This window comes from Tupaia chinensis, unplaced genomic scaffold (assembly GCF_000334495.1).
Source record: "Tupaia chinensis unplaced genomic scaffold, TupChi_1.0 Scaffold000207_1, whole genome shotgun sequence".
NCBI lineage: Eukaryota > Metazoa > Chordata > Mammalia > Scandentia > Tupaiidae > Tupaia > Tupaia belangeri.
In genome coordinates, this window is record NW_006159682.1 from 3695171 (window position 1) to 3713609 (window position 18439).

General features: G+C 39.1%; 1 protein-coding gene across 3 annotated transcripts in view; it reads left to right on the forward strand.

The window, feature by feature from the left end:
* SPATA6 (spermatogenesis associated 6) overlaps window positions 1–18439 on the forward strand; it is a 133218-nt gene that overhangs the window by 26987 nt on the left and 87792 nt on the right. For all 3 annotated transcript variants that reach the window (XM_027771351.1, XM_006147267.1, XM_027771352.1), the window contains one exon: window positions 983–1031. In XM_027771351.1, coding sequence (XP_027627152.1) covers window positions 983–1031 — 49 coding nt within the window. The remainder of the gene's footprint in view (window positions 1–982; window positions 1032–18439) is intronic.

Here is an 18439-nt window from a genome sequence, read left to right on the forward strand (position 1 = left end):
CCCTACTTCCTTTATCCTCTTCCCCTCCCTTTTTGCCTTCCTGCCTCCTTCCTTTATCCTTTTTTTTGCCCCCCCCCAAATAAGTAGCCAATACCTGCTCTATTCCATGGACTGTTTAAGCATTGAAGATACATGGTAAACAAGGCCAAATCCTCCCTTCTCAGAGCTTTCTTTGTACAAGGAGAAAGAGACAAGAACTAAATAGTCTGTGATTAATATTAGATAGTGATAAGAACATGAAGAGTATAAAGGGAGGGGCTAGGGGAGTTGTCCAGGATGGTCAGAAAAGGCAATGACTTTTATTTTTATTTTTACTTTTTTTTTTTTTTTTTTTGGAGAGATTTTTGCTATAGGGTGCGTGTGCTCGCCAGACAGACAGAGAGAGACAGAGAGACAGAAAGTGAGAAATCACCCCCCAGGGGGGATGGCCATGCCGAAATCCCTTCTCCTCCATTCTCCTCTTGGGATCTTGGGCATGCACGCACACGTACCCAGCGTGAGTTTAAGCCTCCAGGTCCGGGACGCGAACCACAGTCGACTACATGGGAGTCCAGCAACATAGCCATTACGCTAACTGCTGGTCCCAGAAGGCAATGACTTTTCAGTGAGCCTGAATTATGAGACAGTTTCAGTTATTTGTAGGTTTAGAAGTAGAAGAATAGAAAAATAAAGACCTTATTGTAAATAAGCTTCACAGTTGGGGGAACACCAAGAAGTCCAGTATGATCATGGTAACAAGGGGAGGAGAGCTAGCAGATGAAGCTAGAGAGACACAGAGCGGGCAGTAAAGTTTGTTTATTAGTACAGTCTTTCGTAGTGATTATGGGAAGCAGAGAGGAAGAGACAATTCCCAATAATATAAGAAGTTTCTTAGGTTGGTGAATGATATTTTGGGAATGAAAGGGAGAAAAGAAAGATGGTCTAATTAATATCTTCTTTTCCCTTCCTCTTCCCCATCCTGCTTCCTCCTGCCCTTCTGTAGGTGTTCCCTGAAGCAGTGGATCCTGGAGATGTGGTTGCACAGCTCGAATGTAAGTCCTTAACTTTTTACTATCTGATTCACAGACATTTTAGAATTTATCACCCTTATGCTCTTTAAATTCTGGATTAAATCAAAGTGATTGCATTTTTAAAATCTTGAGCTGGCAAATAAACAAACAATAATTGCTTATAAAAACCTCAAGCTGAAATTTTTTCCAGTTTTTAGAATTTTAGAATATACTTGGAAATAATAAAGTAATATATGTGCTACCGAGAGGCTGGGAATGATTCCTTTTTCTATTCTTGGTCTATGGAAAACAAAGAGAAACTTATTTAAACATTTTATTGATTAAGATGATATTGAGTATTTGTGATGTAAGTGTAGAAATTCACAGTAAATGGGACTTTGCCCTGAAAACAGAATTATATCTTTAACTTCAATGTATTGCAAATCAAGAGAGTGAGTAATAGACGATCAAAGTAATGGTAGCTTAAAATATATATATCTGCATTTACATTTTGTTTTACATTCATTTTGTTAATAAATTATTGAAAGAGATAAAGTTTTTTTTTTCCCCCAAAACAATGGATAACAGTAAACTCTTCATAGTAGTAGAGAACAGTTATAAAAAGCTATCCACTCTTTGTGAGAGCAGCAATGCAAAAATACACACTTGGAACTAAGTTATTCAGTCTCGTATATGAAATGGAAGGCTGTTATTTATCCCTCTAATTAGAAAGGACTCTGGGTTCACCTGATTGCTCTAATCTATGACTGTGGCTCAAAGGCCATGTGCCCCTGCCCACTGGGACTCTAGATATAGAAGCATGGTGCCAGGCATGTTAGAATCTGGGTATATATCGGGACCAGCAATTAGTGTAAGGGCTATGTTGCTGGACTCCCATGTTGTCGACCGCGGTTCACGTCCTGGACCCGGTGGCTTAAAACTCATGCCGGGTGGGTGCGTGTGCGTGCGTGCCCAAGATCCCGAGAGGAGAACGGAGGAGAAGGGATTGAGGCGTGGCCAGCCCCCCCGAGGGGTGATTTCTCTCTTTCTGTCTCTCTGTCTCTCTCTGTCTGTCTGGCGAGTGCAAGCGCCCTATAGCAAAAAAAAACCTCTCAAAAAAAAAAAAAAAAAAAAGAAAAAAGAATCTGGGTATATAAGGAGGAACTGGGCTTGCCCACTGTCTATCTCTATTGAGCTTATAATTTAGTGACTCTTCTCCAGAGAACTCTTATGGCCAGTGTCAGTGTCTTATTGATTCTTTTTATAGCTGTTCTACCACTTGATGCTTACTGTATCTTCCACTGTGGTAGACTAGGTGGATGTCAGTTTAGTTGGTACCAGTGGGTGTATGTATTATTTTTTTCAGTCGTTTGGGAAAAAATGTGTATCTTAGATAAAATGAATATTATCATTTCTTTCATTTTTAAATTATTCTGTTAAAAATAATGCTTTTTTCTTATTTGATTTGAAATTTGGGGACTGTAAGAAGAGTACACAGTGGTTATTATTATTTGGAAACTTTCTTCCTGATTTCCCTGATTCAGTTCTTCTCTTAGGTCTCTTCCCAACCATTGATACATAATTTTTTAAAGAATTATTTATTATCATTATTTTTTAATTTTGACCAGAGAGAGACACACACACACACACTGAGAGAGAGAGAGAGAGAGAGAGAGGTGCCAGGTTTGGGACTTGAACCACAGTCAGCCATGTGGGAGTTTAGCTCCCTTAACCACCTGTCAAACCCACCCAGCCACTAATATTTAACTTTTTAGTATCCTTTTCTAGTTGACCTTCCTCTACCCTATCTTCATTCATTTATTTATTTTATGCCAGAGGGCACATGCACATGCATTAGAGAGAGTGAGACAGTGAGAGTAAGGACCTTCCAATGAGGTTTACTTATGCTGTAATCCTAACCCTTTTTCTTCAGAGCACCTTTATGCTGATAAGCTTTTGTAGAAAACTTAGATGAAATGCCTGTTTCATTATCAATTTTATTTATCTGGTTAGCTAGACTAACAAAGAAAAATAGAAATGAACCAGATAAATAAAATTGATAATGAAACAGGCAATATTGAAATGGATATTACAAAAACACAAATAACTACTATGAGTAACTTGATGCCAATAAGCTTTTGTAGAAAACTTAGATGACATGGAAAAATTTCTGAATACATACAATATTCCTTGATTGAATCAGAAAGAAATAGAAAGCCTGAATAGACTAATAACAATGAGATCAATCAATTATAAATAGTTTCCCAACAAGGGAAAATCCTGATCCAGGTAGTCTCACTTTTGAATTCTAGAAAACTTTTAGAGAAGAATTAATTCTAAATCTCCTCATCGGGAAAGTAATGACACATTTTTGCATGGAAAAATATTTCAAAATACCCAAATGGAAAGAACCTTCCCAAACTCATTCTATAAAATCTCCATCACCTTGATACCAAAAGCGGACAAGGACATAACAAAAAATGAAAACTGTGGACCAATATCCCTGATGAATACATATGCAAGACTCCTCAATAAAATACTAGCAAGTTGAGTCCAGAAATACATTAAAAAGATTATACATCATGGCCAAATAGGGCTGTATTACAGGAATGCAAAGATGGTTCAACATATGCAAAACATCATATTAACATAAGGAAAGATAAACCACATGATCATATCAATTGATGCAGAAAAAATATTGGATAAAATACAACATCCGTTCATGACTAAAGACTCTCAACAAAATAGGTATAAAAGATTGATTTCTTAACACAATTAAAGCTATGTATGACAAACCAATAGCTAACATCATTCTGTATGAGAAAAAACTTTCCACTTTTCCACTAAAACTGAAACAAGGCAAGACTCTTCACTTTCTCCACTTCTTTTCAGCTTAGTATTAGAAGTCCTAGCCAATGCAATCAGATGAAAGAGGGAAATGCTGGTGGGAATGTAAAGTATTATAGTCACTGTAGGGGAAACAAAAAGGACATTCCTTAAAATGTACAAATAGAACTACCATATGACCAGTAATCTCAATCCTTGGTATTTACCTAAAAGATAAGAAGACACTAAGTCAGAAATACACCTTCACATCTATGTTTATTGGATCATTATTCACGGTTAAGACATGGAATCAACCTAAGTGCTCAATAACTGATTAAAAATACATAACATATGTATACAGTGGAATAATACTAGACCATAAAGAACAGCAAGATGGTCATTTGATTCAAAAATGGATGAATCTAGATTAAATGCTAAGTGAAATAAGCCAGACTATGAAGGACAAATACGATATGTCTTCACTCAATATATATCACATGTCTGTACTCTGTGACAGAAATTGGAAGATTCTAAGACGTAATAGTAGGGAGGACAAGTGTAGATAACAGAGACTGTATGAAAGGGTAGTAGCTAGTGGGGGAATGGAAGGGGTTCTGCAGAAAAGCATTTAACAGACACAAGAATATAAGGGTCTCTATTGAAATTGAAGTATATAATAATACCCTTGATTTGATTATCACACACTACATACATGTTTTGAAAAACTATATTATATGGCATAAGATATATGACAATTAAATATAAATAAATGTAAGTACCACAATGACAAAAAACCTCTTCACAAAAAGAAAAAAAAAGAAATTAATAATTTTTTTCTTTTTTTTTAAAATAATTTTTTGGGGTGAGCGTAAGGGCTGTGTCGCTGGACTCTCATGGAGTCGACTGTGGTTTGAGTCCCGGATCCAGTGGCTTAAACTCACGCAGGACGCGTGTGCGTGTGTGCCCAAGATCCCAAGAGGAGAATGGAGGAGAAGGAATTGCAGCATGTCCATCCTCCCGGGGGGGGGGAGGGGGGGTGATTTCTCGCTTTCTGTCTCTCTGTCTCTCTGTCTCTGTCTTTCTGGCTAGTGCATGCTCCCTATAACAAAACTCTCTAAAAAAAAAAAAACCTTTTTTTAAACTTTATTTATTTTGATTTGATCAGAGAGGGACAGAGCAAGAACAGAAGTGAGAGGGTGATTGGGGAGAGAGAGGGAAAGTGAGAAAGCAAGCCTCCAGGTCTGGGTCTCAAACCATGGTCAGTGATGTGGGAGTCCAGCACCCTTAACCACCCTGCCACCTGCCGGCCCCTGAAGTTAACAATTTATTAATAAAATCAAATACTGGGACCAGCAAATGGTGTAATGGTTACATTTCTGGTTACATAGTCGACTGCGGTTCCAGTCCCAGACCTGGCATCTTAAAACTCATGCTGTGTGTGTGTGTGTACATGCCCCAGATCCCAAGAGGAGACTGGAAGAGAAGGGATTGTGGCGTGGCCATCTCCCCAGTGAGTTATTTCTTTTTTTTTTGAGATTTTTTTTTTTTTGCTATAGGGCGCGTGCACTCGCCAGACAGACAGAGACAGACAGAGAGATAGAAAGCGAGAAATCACCCCCTCAGTGGGGGATGGCCACGCTACAATCCCTTCTTCTCCATTTTCCTCTTGGGATCTTGGGCACACACGCACATGCACCCGACATGAATTTTAAGCCACTGGGTCCAGGATGCGAACCACAGTCGACTACATGGGAGTCCAGCAACATAGCCATTATGCTAACTGCTGGCCCCAATGGGGAGTGATTTCTTGCTTTCTGTCTCTCTATCTCTCCAATGAATGCACGTGTCCCATAGCAAAAATCTCCTTCAAAAAAAAAAATAATCAAATACGTAGTCATTATTCAGAGTTCCCCAGTTGTTCACAAAATGTCCTTTTTAAAAAGTTTATTTGTTTAGGGACCGAATGGTATAATGATTATGTCACCGGACTCCCGTGTAGTTGACTGTGGTTCAAGTCCCAGACGTGGCGTCTTGGGACTCACATGTTTATTTATTTAGGGACCAAATGGTGTAATGGTTATGTCACTGGACTCCCACGTAGTTGACTGTGGCTTGAGTCCCAGACCTGGTGGCTTGGGACTCACATTGGTTGCAAGTGTTTGCCTAATATTCTGAAAGGAGACTGGAGGAGAAGGGATTGCAGCATGGCCCTACCCCCTGGGGTGTGATTTCTTAATTTCTATCTGTTTCTCTGTCTCTCTGATATGCACATGCACCCTATAACAAAAATCTCTTAAAAAAAAGATTTCTTTCTTTCATGCCAGCTCAGCCCAGATCATGGGCACCTGTGCACTTGCCTGACACCTACAGTGAGGTCCTAAGACATGAGCCTAAGACTTTGCCACATAGGTTGCATTTCCACTGTGCTACCACCTGGCCCCATGAAAATATCATTTTACAGTTAAAAATTAAAATCTAGTAAAAATGTAGTTTACACATTATAATTTGGCTATTTAGCTCATAAGTTTTATGTGTGCATATGTGTATACTAGTGTTTCTTTCTCTCTCTCTCTCTCTCTCTTTTTTTTCTATAGGGTGTGTGCACTTGCCGGAGAGAGAGAAAGTGAGAGGGAAAGTGAGAAATCATCCCCCTGGGGATGGCCACACATAACCATCCCTTCTCCTCCATTCTCCTCATGGGATTTTTGGGTACACACACACACACACACACACACACACACACACACACACACACACTTGGCATGATTTTCAAGCTACCTAGTCCAGGACTCAAACCATGGTCTTACATTTAGGCCTATAATATATTTCGAATTAATTCTTAGGTCTGGTGCAAGGTAAAGATGTGTATTTTTTTTTTAATATGGCTATCCATTTGTTGTGATACCATGTGTTGAAAAGATCATCCTTTCCTTCATTGAATTATCTTTGTACCTTTGCTTAAAACCAATGAAATATAATTGTGGGACCAGCAGCTAGCGTAATGCTGGACTCCCATGTAGTCGACCGTGGTTCGCGTCCCGGACCCAGTGGCTTAAAACTCATGCCGGGTATGTGTGTGTGCGTGCCCAAGATCCCGAGAGGAGAATGGAGGAGAAGGGATTGCGGTGTGGCCATCCCCTCTGGGGGGTGATTTCTCACTTTTGGTCTCTCTGTCTCTCTCTGTCTGTCTGGCAAACACACATGCCCTATGGCACAAACCTCTCCAAAAAAAAAAAGAAAAAGAAAAAGAAAAAATAATTGTAAAGGTTTACTTCTGGACTGTCTAATCGACCTCATTTATCTATATCTATCCTATGTCAATACCACTACTTTGATTAATTTTTTGTAAGTTTTGAAGTAAGATTGTATAAGCCCTTCAATTTTTTTTCTGGGCCCTTTGCATACCACATGCTTTTTTTTTAAAGGATCATTATTATCATTATTATTTTTTATGCATTCAATCGCTGTACATCATTTAGATTGTAAAGAGATTTTACCCAGCATGATACACATCTCAGTCCAGTTGAGAATATTATACACATCTTCATTAACAGATAACAAACTATGTCTATGTCCCACAAATATCGTCTCTCTCCATTTTTTCCCCTAGTTTTCATTCCTGCACTCTTCCCTCCCACACTCTCCTTCCACTTTGTCTCTAGTGTCTATAACAATTTTTAATGCTTTTATGTCCTCCAGTCTTTCAGTCTCTACCATAGAGTGCAGACAGTTTGTATGTATTAGATGGAGACATATAATGTCTCTCTTTCATAGCCTGACTTGCTTCACTCAGCAACAAATCTTCCATGTTCATCCACTTTCTAGCAAATTCCAGGGCCTTGTTCTTTTTTATGGCTTAATAATATTCCATGGAGAATATGTGCCACACTTTTTCAATTCACTCATCCGTTTGTGGACACTTGGGTTGGTTCTATGTCTTAGCAATTGTGAATAGTGCTGCAATAAATATAGTCGTGCGAGCCCTTTTCCAACTGAGAATTCTCCTGTCCATTGGGTAGACACGCAGGAGTGGAATAACATACCATACACATTTTAAGGTCAGCTTGTTCATTACTACATAAAAGCTGCCTGGGAATTAGATATGAAAAGTGTTAACTGAAAATAGTGTTGATAGGAATAGTATTAAATCTAGAGATAAATTGGAGGAGAACTGCTTTCTTAAAATGATCAAATTCTTGGGGCCAGCAGGTGGTATGGTGGTTAAGGCATTGGACTCCCATATGGTCCACCACTGTTCGAGTCCTGGACCCAGCAGCTTGAAACTCACGCTGGATGCGTGTGCATGTGTGCCCAAAATCCTGAGAGTAAATGGAGGAGAAAGGATTGCAGCATGGCCATCCCCTCTGGGTGGTGATTTCTCACTTTCTGCCTCTCTGTCTCTCCTACAAGTGTACGTGCCCTATAGCAAAAACAAAAACAAAAACATAAAAACAATTCTTAACAACCCCACCCCCAAAAAAGATCCAATCCCTAACCCCCCCCCCAAAAAAAAAAGATCCACTCCCTCATCAGAGTACGAAGGAGGTGGTAGTATGCTGCTGATTGGGCCTACGCATGTTCTACCTTTGGTTCAAGTGAAACCTGTGTCAGCTTTCCAAGAGCCACATCATCTCTAATGGATAGAAAGAGGAGGGGAATGGATGCTTTAGAGGCAGCTCACAGATGTCCCTCATGAGCGAGCCTCCATAGTACTAAGCCTTTAAATTTAAACAGAGTGATAGGAGAAATGGTAGAAACAGCCTATTTAAACAAACTACAACTTGAGCCCAAAGAAGTAAAGTAGCTTGGCTTTATCCTAATGGAAACAAAGAAAAACATCATAAGTAAAGGAAGTTACTGAATCCATATTAAAAATCTAACAGAATTTTAATGAACCTCTTCTACTACTGGAATTTTAAGTCATATTTATATTTTCTCATTGTCTAAAATACAAAACTAATGTATGCTTGTCTATCTGTCATAAATTCAAAATGTATTACTTAAGAATACATCAACTAAAAGCAAATTAAACATGGTCCAAATGCCCACAGGGCTCCTGAGACCCTGTAAACTGGACGCTGACAAATGGTCAGATTCTTGAGTGACCGCAGACCAGTCCTCAGAAGCCAGCTGTGTAGCACAGTAGTAGGTCACTGCTCAAGAGAAGCTAAGTTCCACATGGCAACTGTGATTCAGATCCCTGGCCTGGGCTACCTGAAACATGCTGGGCACATGTGAACGTGTGTGCCAGGATCGGAAGGCACGATCAGTCCCTGTGGAGAGTTCTTTTTTTCTTATTCTCACATGCACAGACTTTCTTATGAATAAAGAAAAACAATTTTTTAAAAGGAATGATGGAATTAAATTATGAATTTATTTTAAAAATAAATGAACCAAAACCAGATCATGATCTCAGTAATCACCCAGTCCCTTGCTTATCGTTGGTTGTCTTGTACTATTACTGTTATGTCTACTGGTATCATTGTAGAACTCGCCAGCTCCATTTCACACTGTAGCTTTACCTTTAAGGAAACTCCAAAGATCCAGAAACATGTCAGGCTCTAGGGAAATATTTATTAATGATATATAAAATGATACTGAATGTCAGTGGTATTAAGTCATAATAAAGCAGTTTTATATTCATAGAGAAGATAATCTCTTCAGGGAAATGGCTTTAATCCTGGCATCTACCAGAATAAAATTAGTTATGCCTAACAGATACCCTGGGAACCATTTTTTGGCAAGAAAGAGAATGAAGGGGATTTTTATTTCACAGACTTCTCTTTTAAAACTGGATTTTTGGGACCAGCAGGTAATATAATGGCTATGTCACTGGACTCCCACTTAGTTGACTGTGATTCAAGTCCCAGACCTGGTGCCCAAGATCCCAAGAGGAGAATGAAGGAGATAGGATTGTGATGTGGTCATCTCCCTTGGCAGGGGGAGTGATTTTTTGTGCTCTCTCTCTTTCTCTCTCTCTCTCTGGTGAGTGCATGTGCCCTATAGCAAAAATCTCTCTTAAGAAAATGAAGAAACAAACAAACAAACTGGATTTTCATCCTTTGCCACTAGAAGTTATGGATTCTCTTTATAGATAAGCAGACCGACACACACACGTGCACACACACACACACACACACACACACTCTGCTATAGATACACTGCCTGGAAAGCTTTTCCTCTAGACATGTGTGTGGCTTGCTCACTCACTTATTTAGTCATTTTTCAAATTCATCTTCATAATCAGAGAGGCCTTTCCTTACCAACATGTCTTAATCTCTGTCCCATTATCCTTAGAGATGTCTTCTACACTAGGATATTTTAAGAGTGAAAGAGTCTGCTCTAGGCCCAGCTGTGATGACACAGTGTTAGTGTGTCACCCTGCAGTGCTGGAAGCCAGATGGTAGGTAGAAATTTGGTTCCTGGCTCAACTTGTATATGCCATTTTCATTTGTACCCCTGGGCCCGACTGACTGGGAAGACTGAGGGGAGAATGGCAGCATGAGACTCTTCTGAAATTATTTGATTTTCTCTGTCTCTCTCTCATTCCCTTTCTCTCTCTCTCCTCTCTCATAGAAGAGATAAATTAAAAAAAAATGTTTACAGGGTATGCTATTAATATTTCTGCCAAAACAAAAGATATGAACAGGCTACTGCCCAGGGCAAAATGGTATTAATGGTCCTCTTTTTCTGATATTTATTGTTTTCTGTTTTACTAGAATGATAGTCTTATAAGAGCAGAGACTTTTCCTGTTTTCACAGCTGTATCTCTACTGCATATAGCAGTGCCTGGCCCACACAAAGATTTATCCAAGGAGCTAAATAAAGTATCATAAATATATTATATAACTGCCTCTCATTACTGTGTTTATGACTGTTGGGACTATCCTACTGAGACTGATGCTTGTGGTGTTATAATCCCTTGATTAGGAAATAAGTTTTGTATATAAGAATTTATAATGGAATAGCTGTTCTGACCTCATTCCCTTCAACATTTGAATAAAGAGGAGATAAGATTTTTATTTATACTGTAGTAGATTGCAGGGTATCCCTATTGAGATCTCTTGTCTGTGTGGAAAAGTAGCAGTTTCATTAGAGCTCCTGCTTCTCAGCTTCCAGGAATTAGTACTTACCTGACGTCTAGGCTAGTTAAAATACTTGTGGGTGATGATCTGAGGACTGATAATAAATCCTTCCAACTCTGTAAATGAGAATATTCCTGACTTAATCCTCAGGAGAGATGGTAGGAGCCAGGATTCACATCTTAAATCCATAATAGCAAATATATTCCAAATTGGCATTTAAAGGAAATTATTGTAGCAGTTGTTTTACTGGTACAAAGAGTTAATAGTACCTTGACCCTCTTTATTTTTTTTTATAAGTATTTACTATACCTTTTTGATTTGTTAAGTGTAACTAGTATTTCTCGAGTATTATAGTACATTTCATTTGTAACTCACTAAAAGTACATGTGAAAACAAGATTTCTTTTTACAGAGGAAGGAGGAAAATTGTCCTTATTTATAAGATAAAGGACAGCTGTAAAACGAGATTAATTATACTGTGTTTTCCAGTGGCTGTAGTTTATGTTTAACTTACTGGTAGGTTTCTAGCAGCATTAGTTCTCTATAAAGCTTCCCCTTTAATAATTTAATGTCTTTTCCTCTGAAGTATTTTTTATTGCAATAAAATATACATTGCATAAAATTTGCCACCTTAATCATTTTTAAGTGTACAGTTCAGTGGTATTGGATACATTTGTAATTTTGTGTAACTATCACCACCACACATCTTCATAATTCTTCATACCACACATCTTCATAATTCTTCATCTTATAAAATTGAAACTCTGTACCCACTAAAATAACACTTCCCCCTCCTTCCAGCCCCTACCAACCACCATTCTACTTTCTGTCTCTATGATTTTGAATACTCTACGTATCTTATAATGGAACCATACTGTATTTATCATTTTTTTCATCTATGTTTAGCATGTCAGAATTTCTTTTCTTTTCTTTTTTTTTAGAGAGAGTTTTGCTATAGAGCATGTGCCCTCACCAGAGAGACAGAAAGCAAGAAGTCACCCTCTACCCCAGGGGGAATGGCCACACTGAAATCCCTTCTCCTCCTTTCTCCTCTATTCTCCTCTTGGGATTTAGGGCATGCATGCACACACATGAATTTTAACCTGGTGTGAGTTTTAAGCTGCTGGATCTGGGTCTTGAACAGCAGTTGACTACATGGGAGTCTAATGACATAATCATTGCACCATATGCTGGTCCCAAGAATTTATTTTCTTTTTAAAGGTGAATAATACTTCATTATATGTGTATGAAGGTACTTTAGAAGGCTGATGGAAAAATGGAGTTAAGTACAGGTTTATTTTGGTGCAATTTTTTTAGTACACTTACATGACTTATTTTACATATATATATTTTGACCAGTGGCCTCTCAGAAGCACACTTTAGGTACCAAAAATGGAAAGAAAATGCATCTTCAAACATATTTCATGGAATCTCTCACCACGTATACTTGTTAGATTTGTGTATTGTAGGGCTCTTGTTTATGTATTTTTCTATTGTATGTGAATTTTCTTTTTAATATGACAGTTATATGCATCTCTAAAAGCATGGCCGCAGACTAAAACATACAGTGTATAATGATTTCCCTGAAAATTCCAGCAATGTGAAATTTGGAGACAGCTTCAGACCATTACATTGATGGTAACTACTCACTGAGCTTTTAAAATAGGTCGTGAATCCCGAGAAGCAGCCTATGTATATTCCTAACACTGTTCACTTGCGTTTAAGTTTAGATTAAGTCCCAAGTAAAACAATGGAAATGTGTATAACTATTAGTTCTTACATGATTTAATTATATCTGGATACATGAATTTAACTTTAACTTTTATGTAGCAAACTGTCCATTTTGGTCCATATTATTATGTGTTAAAATAACATTCCTCTTCTACATTATTTTCTTGACCCAAATGAAATATTAACCTAAGGTCAAGGTGGGAGAGAAAAACAACTGAGATGAATGTCTTTACTAAAATAACAATAGATTCGTCAAACTCAATGGTGGTTAAAAAATTTCCTATCGAGGCACATTTTTTCCCTATTCTTTTACTTTTATAAATAGTTGTTTAGTGCATCCTTGTACATAATGTATTCTTTCCAGTCTATTTTGAGCCTCTCGCTGTGCACGTATGGCCACTCTTAATTGTCCCTGAAGATACAGTGGATTTTGAATGTCCTTGTCTTTAATACCTACCTCCCAAAAGAGGAAATAGAGAAAAATGAAGGGGAGGCCAGTGCTGGCCCTTTAAACCTCCTGGATATCATTTTAGTCTGAGTGGGGAGGGCAGTATTGCCATAATTGGGGGAGAGTTTCAGCAGTAATGGTAACAGACTTCTTTTTCTGCATATCTGTAATCCAAGGCAGAAATCAGACAGATCCTCAATATTTGGAGGATAGGGTTTTTTGTTTGTTTGTTTTCCACCCTGGCTTCTGTAAGTGTGTGCACTTTACTCCTAGAAAGAGTATAAATCTACCTGCTATGGGTTAGGGATTAGGGGTCGGGGTGGGCGGTGGCTACTGTGCTAGGATCTGCAGCTAACTAAAATTGACTGTAATTTATAGATTAAGCCTTCCCCTGGTACTTGCAAGTCGTCAATAGACTGCAGTGCTCCAAAATAGTACATCGGACAGACTTTGCCAGTGTAGTTGTTAGGTGGGATGATCGATTTGAGGTGCTTACTACTCTGACATCTTCCCAGAATTATCTCCTTTTTGAAATATTTTTTGCTAAAATATATTTTTTTAAAGGGACGGAATATTGCTCAAAGAAACTAGAACGTTTCCTTTTTCTCCCCCTCTGAGTCTGTATGTAATAACTTACAAACTCAGGTAATTAATTTTTAGGCCAGTTCTTTGCAGATGAAGAATTTCATTTACAGTGTAATCTATGTTGTTTAGTTCATCACTTCAACTTGCATGACTTACTTACGGTGTTGCCGGTAAATTCAGAAGGTGTATGGTATATCGACACAAATCTTTAAATTTGTTTTCTATTTAAACTCTTTCTTTTAAAATGTTATACTCCTAAAATATTATATTCCTTCTGAGATCATTGATATTTTAAATTTACTTTTAGCAAACTCATGGGAATTTAAGAAGTAGTTATATTTGGAAATATTTTAATAGCTACATTTATTTTTTCCACTATAAATTCTTCTCAGTAATGACATCTGAGAATATGAAATACTTGTCTAATTAAAAACATTGTTTTTGCTAGAGGGCTCATGTGCTCATTGGAGAGAGAAAGAGAGAAAGAGGGAAAGTTAGAAAATACATTCCATGAGGTATGGTCACACCACAATCCTTCTCCAATTCTACCTCCTTTTAGGATTTTGGGCATACATACACACATGCTCCTGGCCTGTTTTCCAAGCTGCCCTACTAGGACATGAACTGCATAGTCAGCCATGTGGGATCCAGCTGCCTTAATCACCATGCTACCACTGGCCCTCATCTATTTCGATGAATGTTTTATTGGTTATGTTCTGATTATGTGTTTGGCTCCTTTTGAATGATTCTGGCTGAAGTGGAGTACTTTCTTTTTGCTCAAATCCTTTGTAAAAGGACTATTCTCTTCTTTGGCTTTATTCTTAGTCTTTCAGTTTTCTTCGTGAAATTATTTTTGCCTTACATATTATTCTATAGGACTATCTCCCAGACTAGATTACGCACGCACACACACACACACACACACACACACAAGTATTAATGCCTTACTTTTTTTTTTTTTTTTACTTTTGGAGAGATTTTTGCTATAAGGTGCATTCGCTTGCAGGAGAGAGAGGGAGAGACAGATAGAAAGCAAAAATCACCCTACCCCATCCCCAGGGCAGGGGGATGGCTATACTGAAATCCTTTTTCCTCCATTCTCCTCCTAGGATCTTGGACATGCATGTGCTCACACCTGACATGAGATTTTTGTTTTGTTTTGTTTTTTGTTTATTTGTTTTGTTTTATTTTGTTTTTGAGAGAGATTTTTATTATCAGGGACATGCACTTGCTAGAGACAGAGAAATCATCCCCTAGGGGAATGGCCACATTGCAGTCCCTTTTCCATTATTCTCCTGTTGGGATTTTGGGCACACACACACACAGGGGCCTGGCATGAGTTTTAAGCCCCCAGATCCAGGACTCAAACTGTTGTCAACTGTGTGGGAGTCCAGCAACATAACAACTGTGCCATCTGCAGTCCCGCTCCTGGCGTGAATTTTAAGCTGCCAGATCCAGGACTCGTACTGCGGTCAACTACATGGGAGTCCAGTAATGGAAACTTTATGCCATCTGTTGGTCCCTAATAACCTTACATTTTAAAATTCACTTTCTACTTATATAGAAATTATATTATTTTTAATCAGTCATAGTTATTTTTCTTTAAATCAGAATTATCAATTATCTACAAAGCTTATTACAGAAAATAGCAGTCCTGTAACATCCCTCTCCCCCACGATTCCCCACTCCTTCAGAAACTACTTTTCAATTTTTAACAATTGGGTTTTTGGGCCAGCCCGTGGCATGGTTTATTAAGGTGCTGGACTTCACATGGTCAACCATGGTTTGAGTCCTGGGCCTGGCTTAAAAAAATCATACCTGGTGTGTGTGAGCCCCAGATCTCAGGAGGAGAATGGAGGAGAAGGGATCGCACTGTGGCCATCTCCCCTTGGAGGGGCTGGATTTCTCATTTTATCTCTTTCATTGATCTCTGTCTCTTTTGAGCGTACACGCCCTATGGCCTTTAAGAAATTGTTTTTCTTTGTACTCACCTTAATATCTATCATGATTTTATCTTATCTGCAGCATTTTGACTTTTCAGTTTTAGATATTATTTCTACTTTTCATTATAGAAAATGAGAGTTTAAATATTTCTCATATGTTTTCTACTTGCTCTCAAAACAGGTACACATCCATTTTGTCCATTTAATATCCTACTTTATTATGAGTTATGTCATTCAGGAGACTACTAGGTTTGCTCAAAAGGCTGTCTCCCCACATGGGTGTGGGAATAGTTTTGTAAAATTTATTTATTTATTTTTTATGATAGGGCACATGTGCTCACCAGAGGGAGAAAGAGAAAAGGAAAGTAAGAAAGCATTTCTTCCCCCAGGGTGGATGGCCATGCCACAGTCCCCTCCTCTCCATTCTCCTCTTGGGATTTTGGGCATTCATACACATGAGCTTGTGTGTTCAGGGTGCCCCCAGACCAATGGGTCCAATAGTCCATCTGCAGTGGGCCATATGGGATCCATCTTTCCCAACCACTGTGCCCCTGGGAGGCCCAGGGAGGGATTTTACAAAGAAATACTTCCCATTCAAGTATTTAGCAAGGTCTGTTTATCCACTGTGCCCCTGGATGGATTGAAGCCTGTGCAGCTCCGATTGGTCATCTTAAGCAGCTGTCACATTGGTTTGAAACTGGTACTGTTCTGATTGGTCAGTCTGCTATTCCTTCCCTACAGGGGATGTCAATATTAGGTCATTCAGCTTTTTAGCCCATGTGCCCTCCAATTAGCCTCAGTGCTAGGTCTCCCCCATATAGACTGGGCTGGGCCTGTTATGTTACTTTTTTTTTTTTTTTTGAGAGGTTTTTGCTATAGGGCATGTGCGCTCACCAGACAGAGAGAGACAGACAGAAAGTGAGAAATCACCCCCCAGGGGGGATGGCCACGCCACAATCCCTTCTCCTCCGTTCTCCTCTTTGGATCTTGGGCACGCACGCACATGCTCCCAGCGTGAGTTTCAAGCCACAGGGTCCGGGATGCGACCACAAGGGTAAACAACCAATACTTTCAACTGTACACGTCTACATGGGAGTCCAGCGACATAGCCATTATACTAACTGCTAGTCCCTCTTGTGTTACTTTTCATGCAAGTCTTTTTTGTTTTGGTTGAATTAATTTCTTACTGTGCTTAATTTATATTTAAACTTTATTATAGGTATGTATCTACAGATGTTCCTCAACTTATTATGGGGTTATATGTTCCCAGTGAACCCGTATATGCTCAGAATGCTTACATTAGCCTGCAGTGGGCAAAATTATATCCAGAAACATTGGTGACGTATACAGTCGAAAGTATTGGCTGTTGACCCTTGTGGTCGTGTGACTGACTGGAAGCTGCAGCTAGCTGTCACTGCACTGTGAGAGAGTAGCATAAGTACACTGCTAACCCCGGAAAAGGTCAAAATTCAAAGTATGTTTTTACTGTATGTGTATTGCTTCTACACTATCAGGTAGTCAAAAGCTTGCAAGTCAAACCATTGTGAGTCGGAGACGGCTTGTATAGAGGGTTTGGTACTATCTGCGGTTTCAGACATCCACTGGCCATCATGGAGCCTATCCCCCATGACGACTGATGACTGTAACTGAACACCTGTGTCACCACACCTGTGTCAAGAAGTAGACCATGGCCAGAACTAGAGAAAGCCTCCCTAATACTGCCTCTCTGTTCCTCTGCCTCACAAAAAAACTTTCTATCTTAATACCTAATTTTGTGGTTTACTTTTGCCTATTTTCGAACATGGAATAAATGGAATCATAATGTGCATTCTTTTGTGCTTGAGTTTCTCACTCAGTATTTTGTTTGTTTAAGAAATTTTGTGTTGTGGTAACTGCAATTCATTCATCTGTATTGTTGTATATTTCACGTGACTATACCAAAATCTATTTACTCCATGTGTGTGTGTGTGTGTGTGTGTGTGTGTGTGTGTGTGTGTTTAAACTTGCCAAAGGGTGGAGGATGAGTGAGAAAGCACCTGCTACAGGGAATGGTCTTGTCATAATCCCTCCTCCTCCATTTCTCCCTCCTTTTGGGAATTTGGGTACGTATATATTCGTGCCCAGTTTATTTTTCAAGTCACAGCATCTAGGACTTGAAACATACAGTTGGCCATGTGGGATCCAGCTGTCTTAACCACTATGCCACCACCTAGCCCTTTATAGTCATTGATGGGCATTTAGGTTCTTTCTGGTTCTTACTATTATGAATAATGTTGCTATGGACGCTTGGTGCCCACGTGCTTGCACTCCTGGAAGTGGGATTGCTGGATCTGAAGATCAGTGTGAGTAGATAATGCCAAACAATTTCCCAATGTTGCTCTGCTAACACATACTCTCCCCACCATTGATAGTGTTCTCGTTCTCCACATTCTTGTCAACTCTTAACATTACCAGCATTTTAAATTTTAGTCATTGTAGTGAGTGATACTGGTTTTATTTTCCATTTTCTTTCTTGCTTTCCTTCGATTCTTCCCTCCTTCCTTCTCTCTCCCACTTTACTTTTTTTTTTTTTTTTTTAAGTTCTTGCTATAGGGTGTGTGCTCACTGGAGAGAGGCAGAGAGGGAAAGTGAGAAATCACTCCCTGGGGGATGGGCATGCCATGATCCCATGTCCTCCATTCTCCTCTGGGGATTTTGGGCACATAAGTACATGTGCTCAGCATGATTTTCAAGCTGGTGGGATTGGGACTCACACCATGGTTGGTTGTGTCAGAATCCAGCACCTTGACCTCCATGCCACAGGCTGACCTGTGGACCTTAATTTCTGATCTAA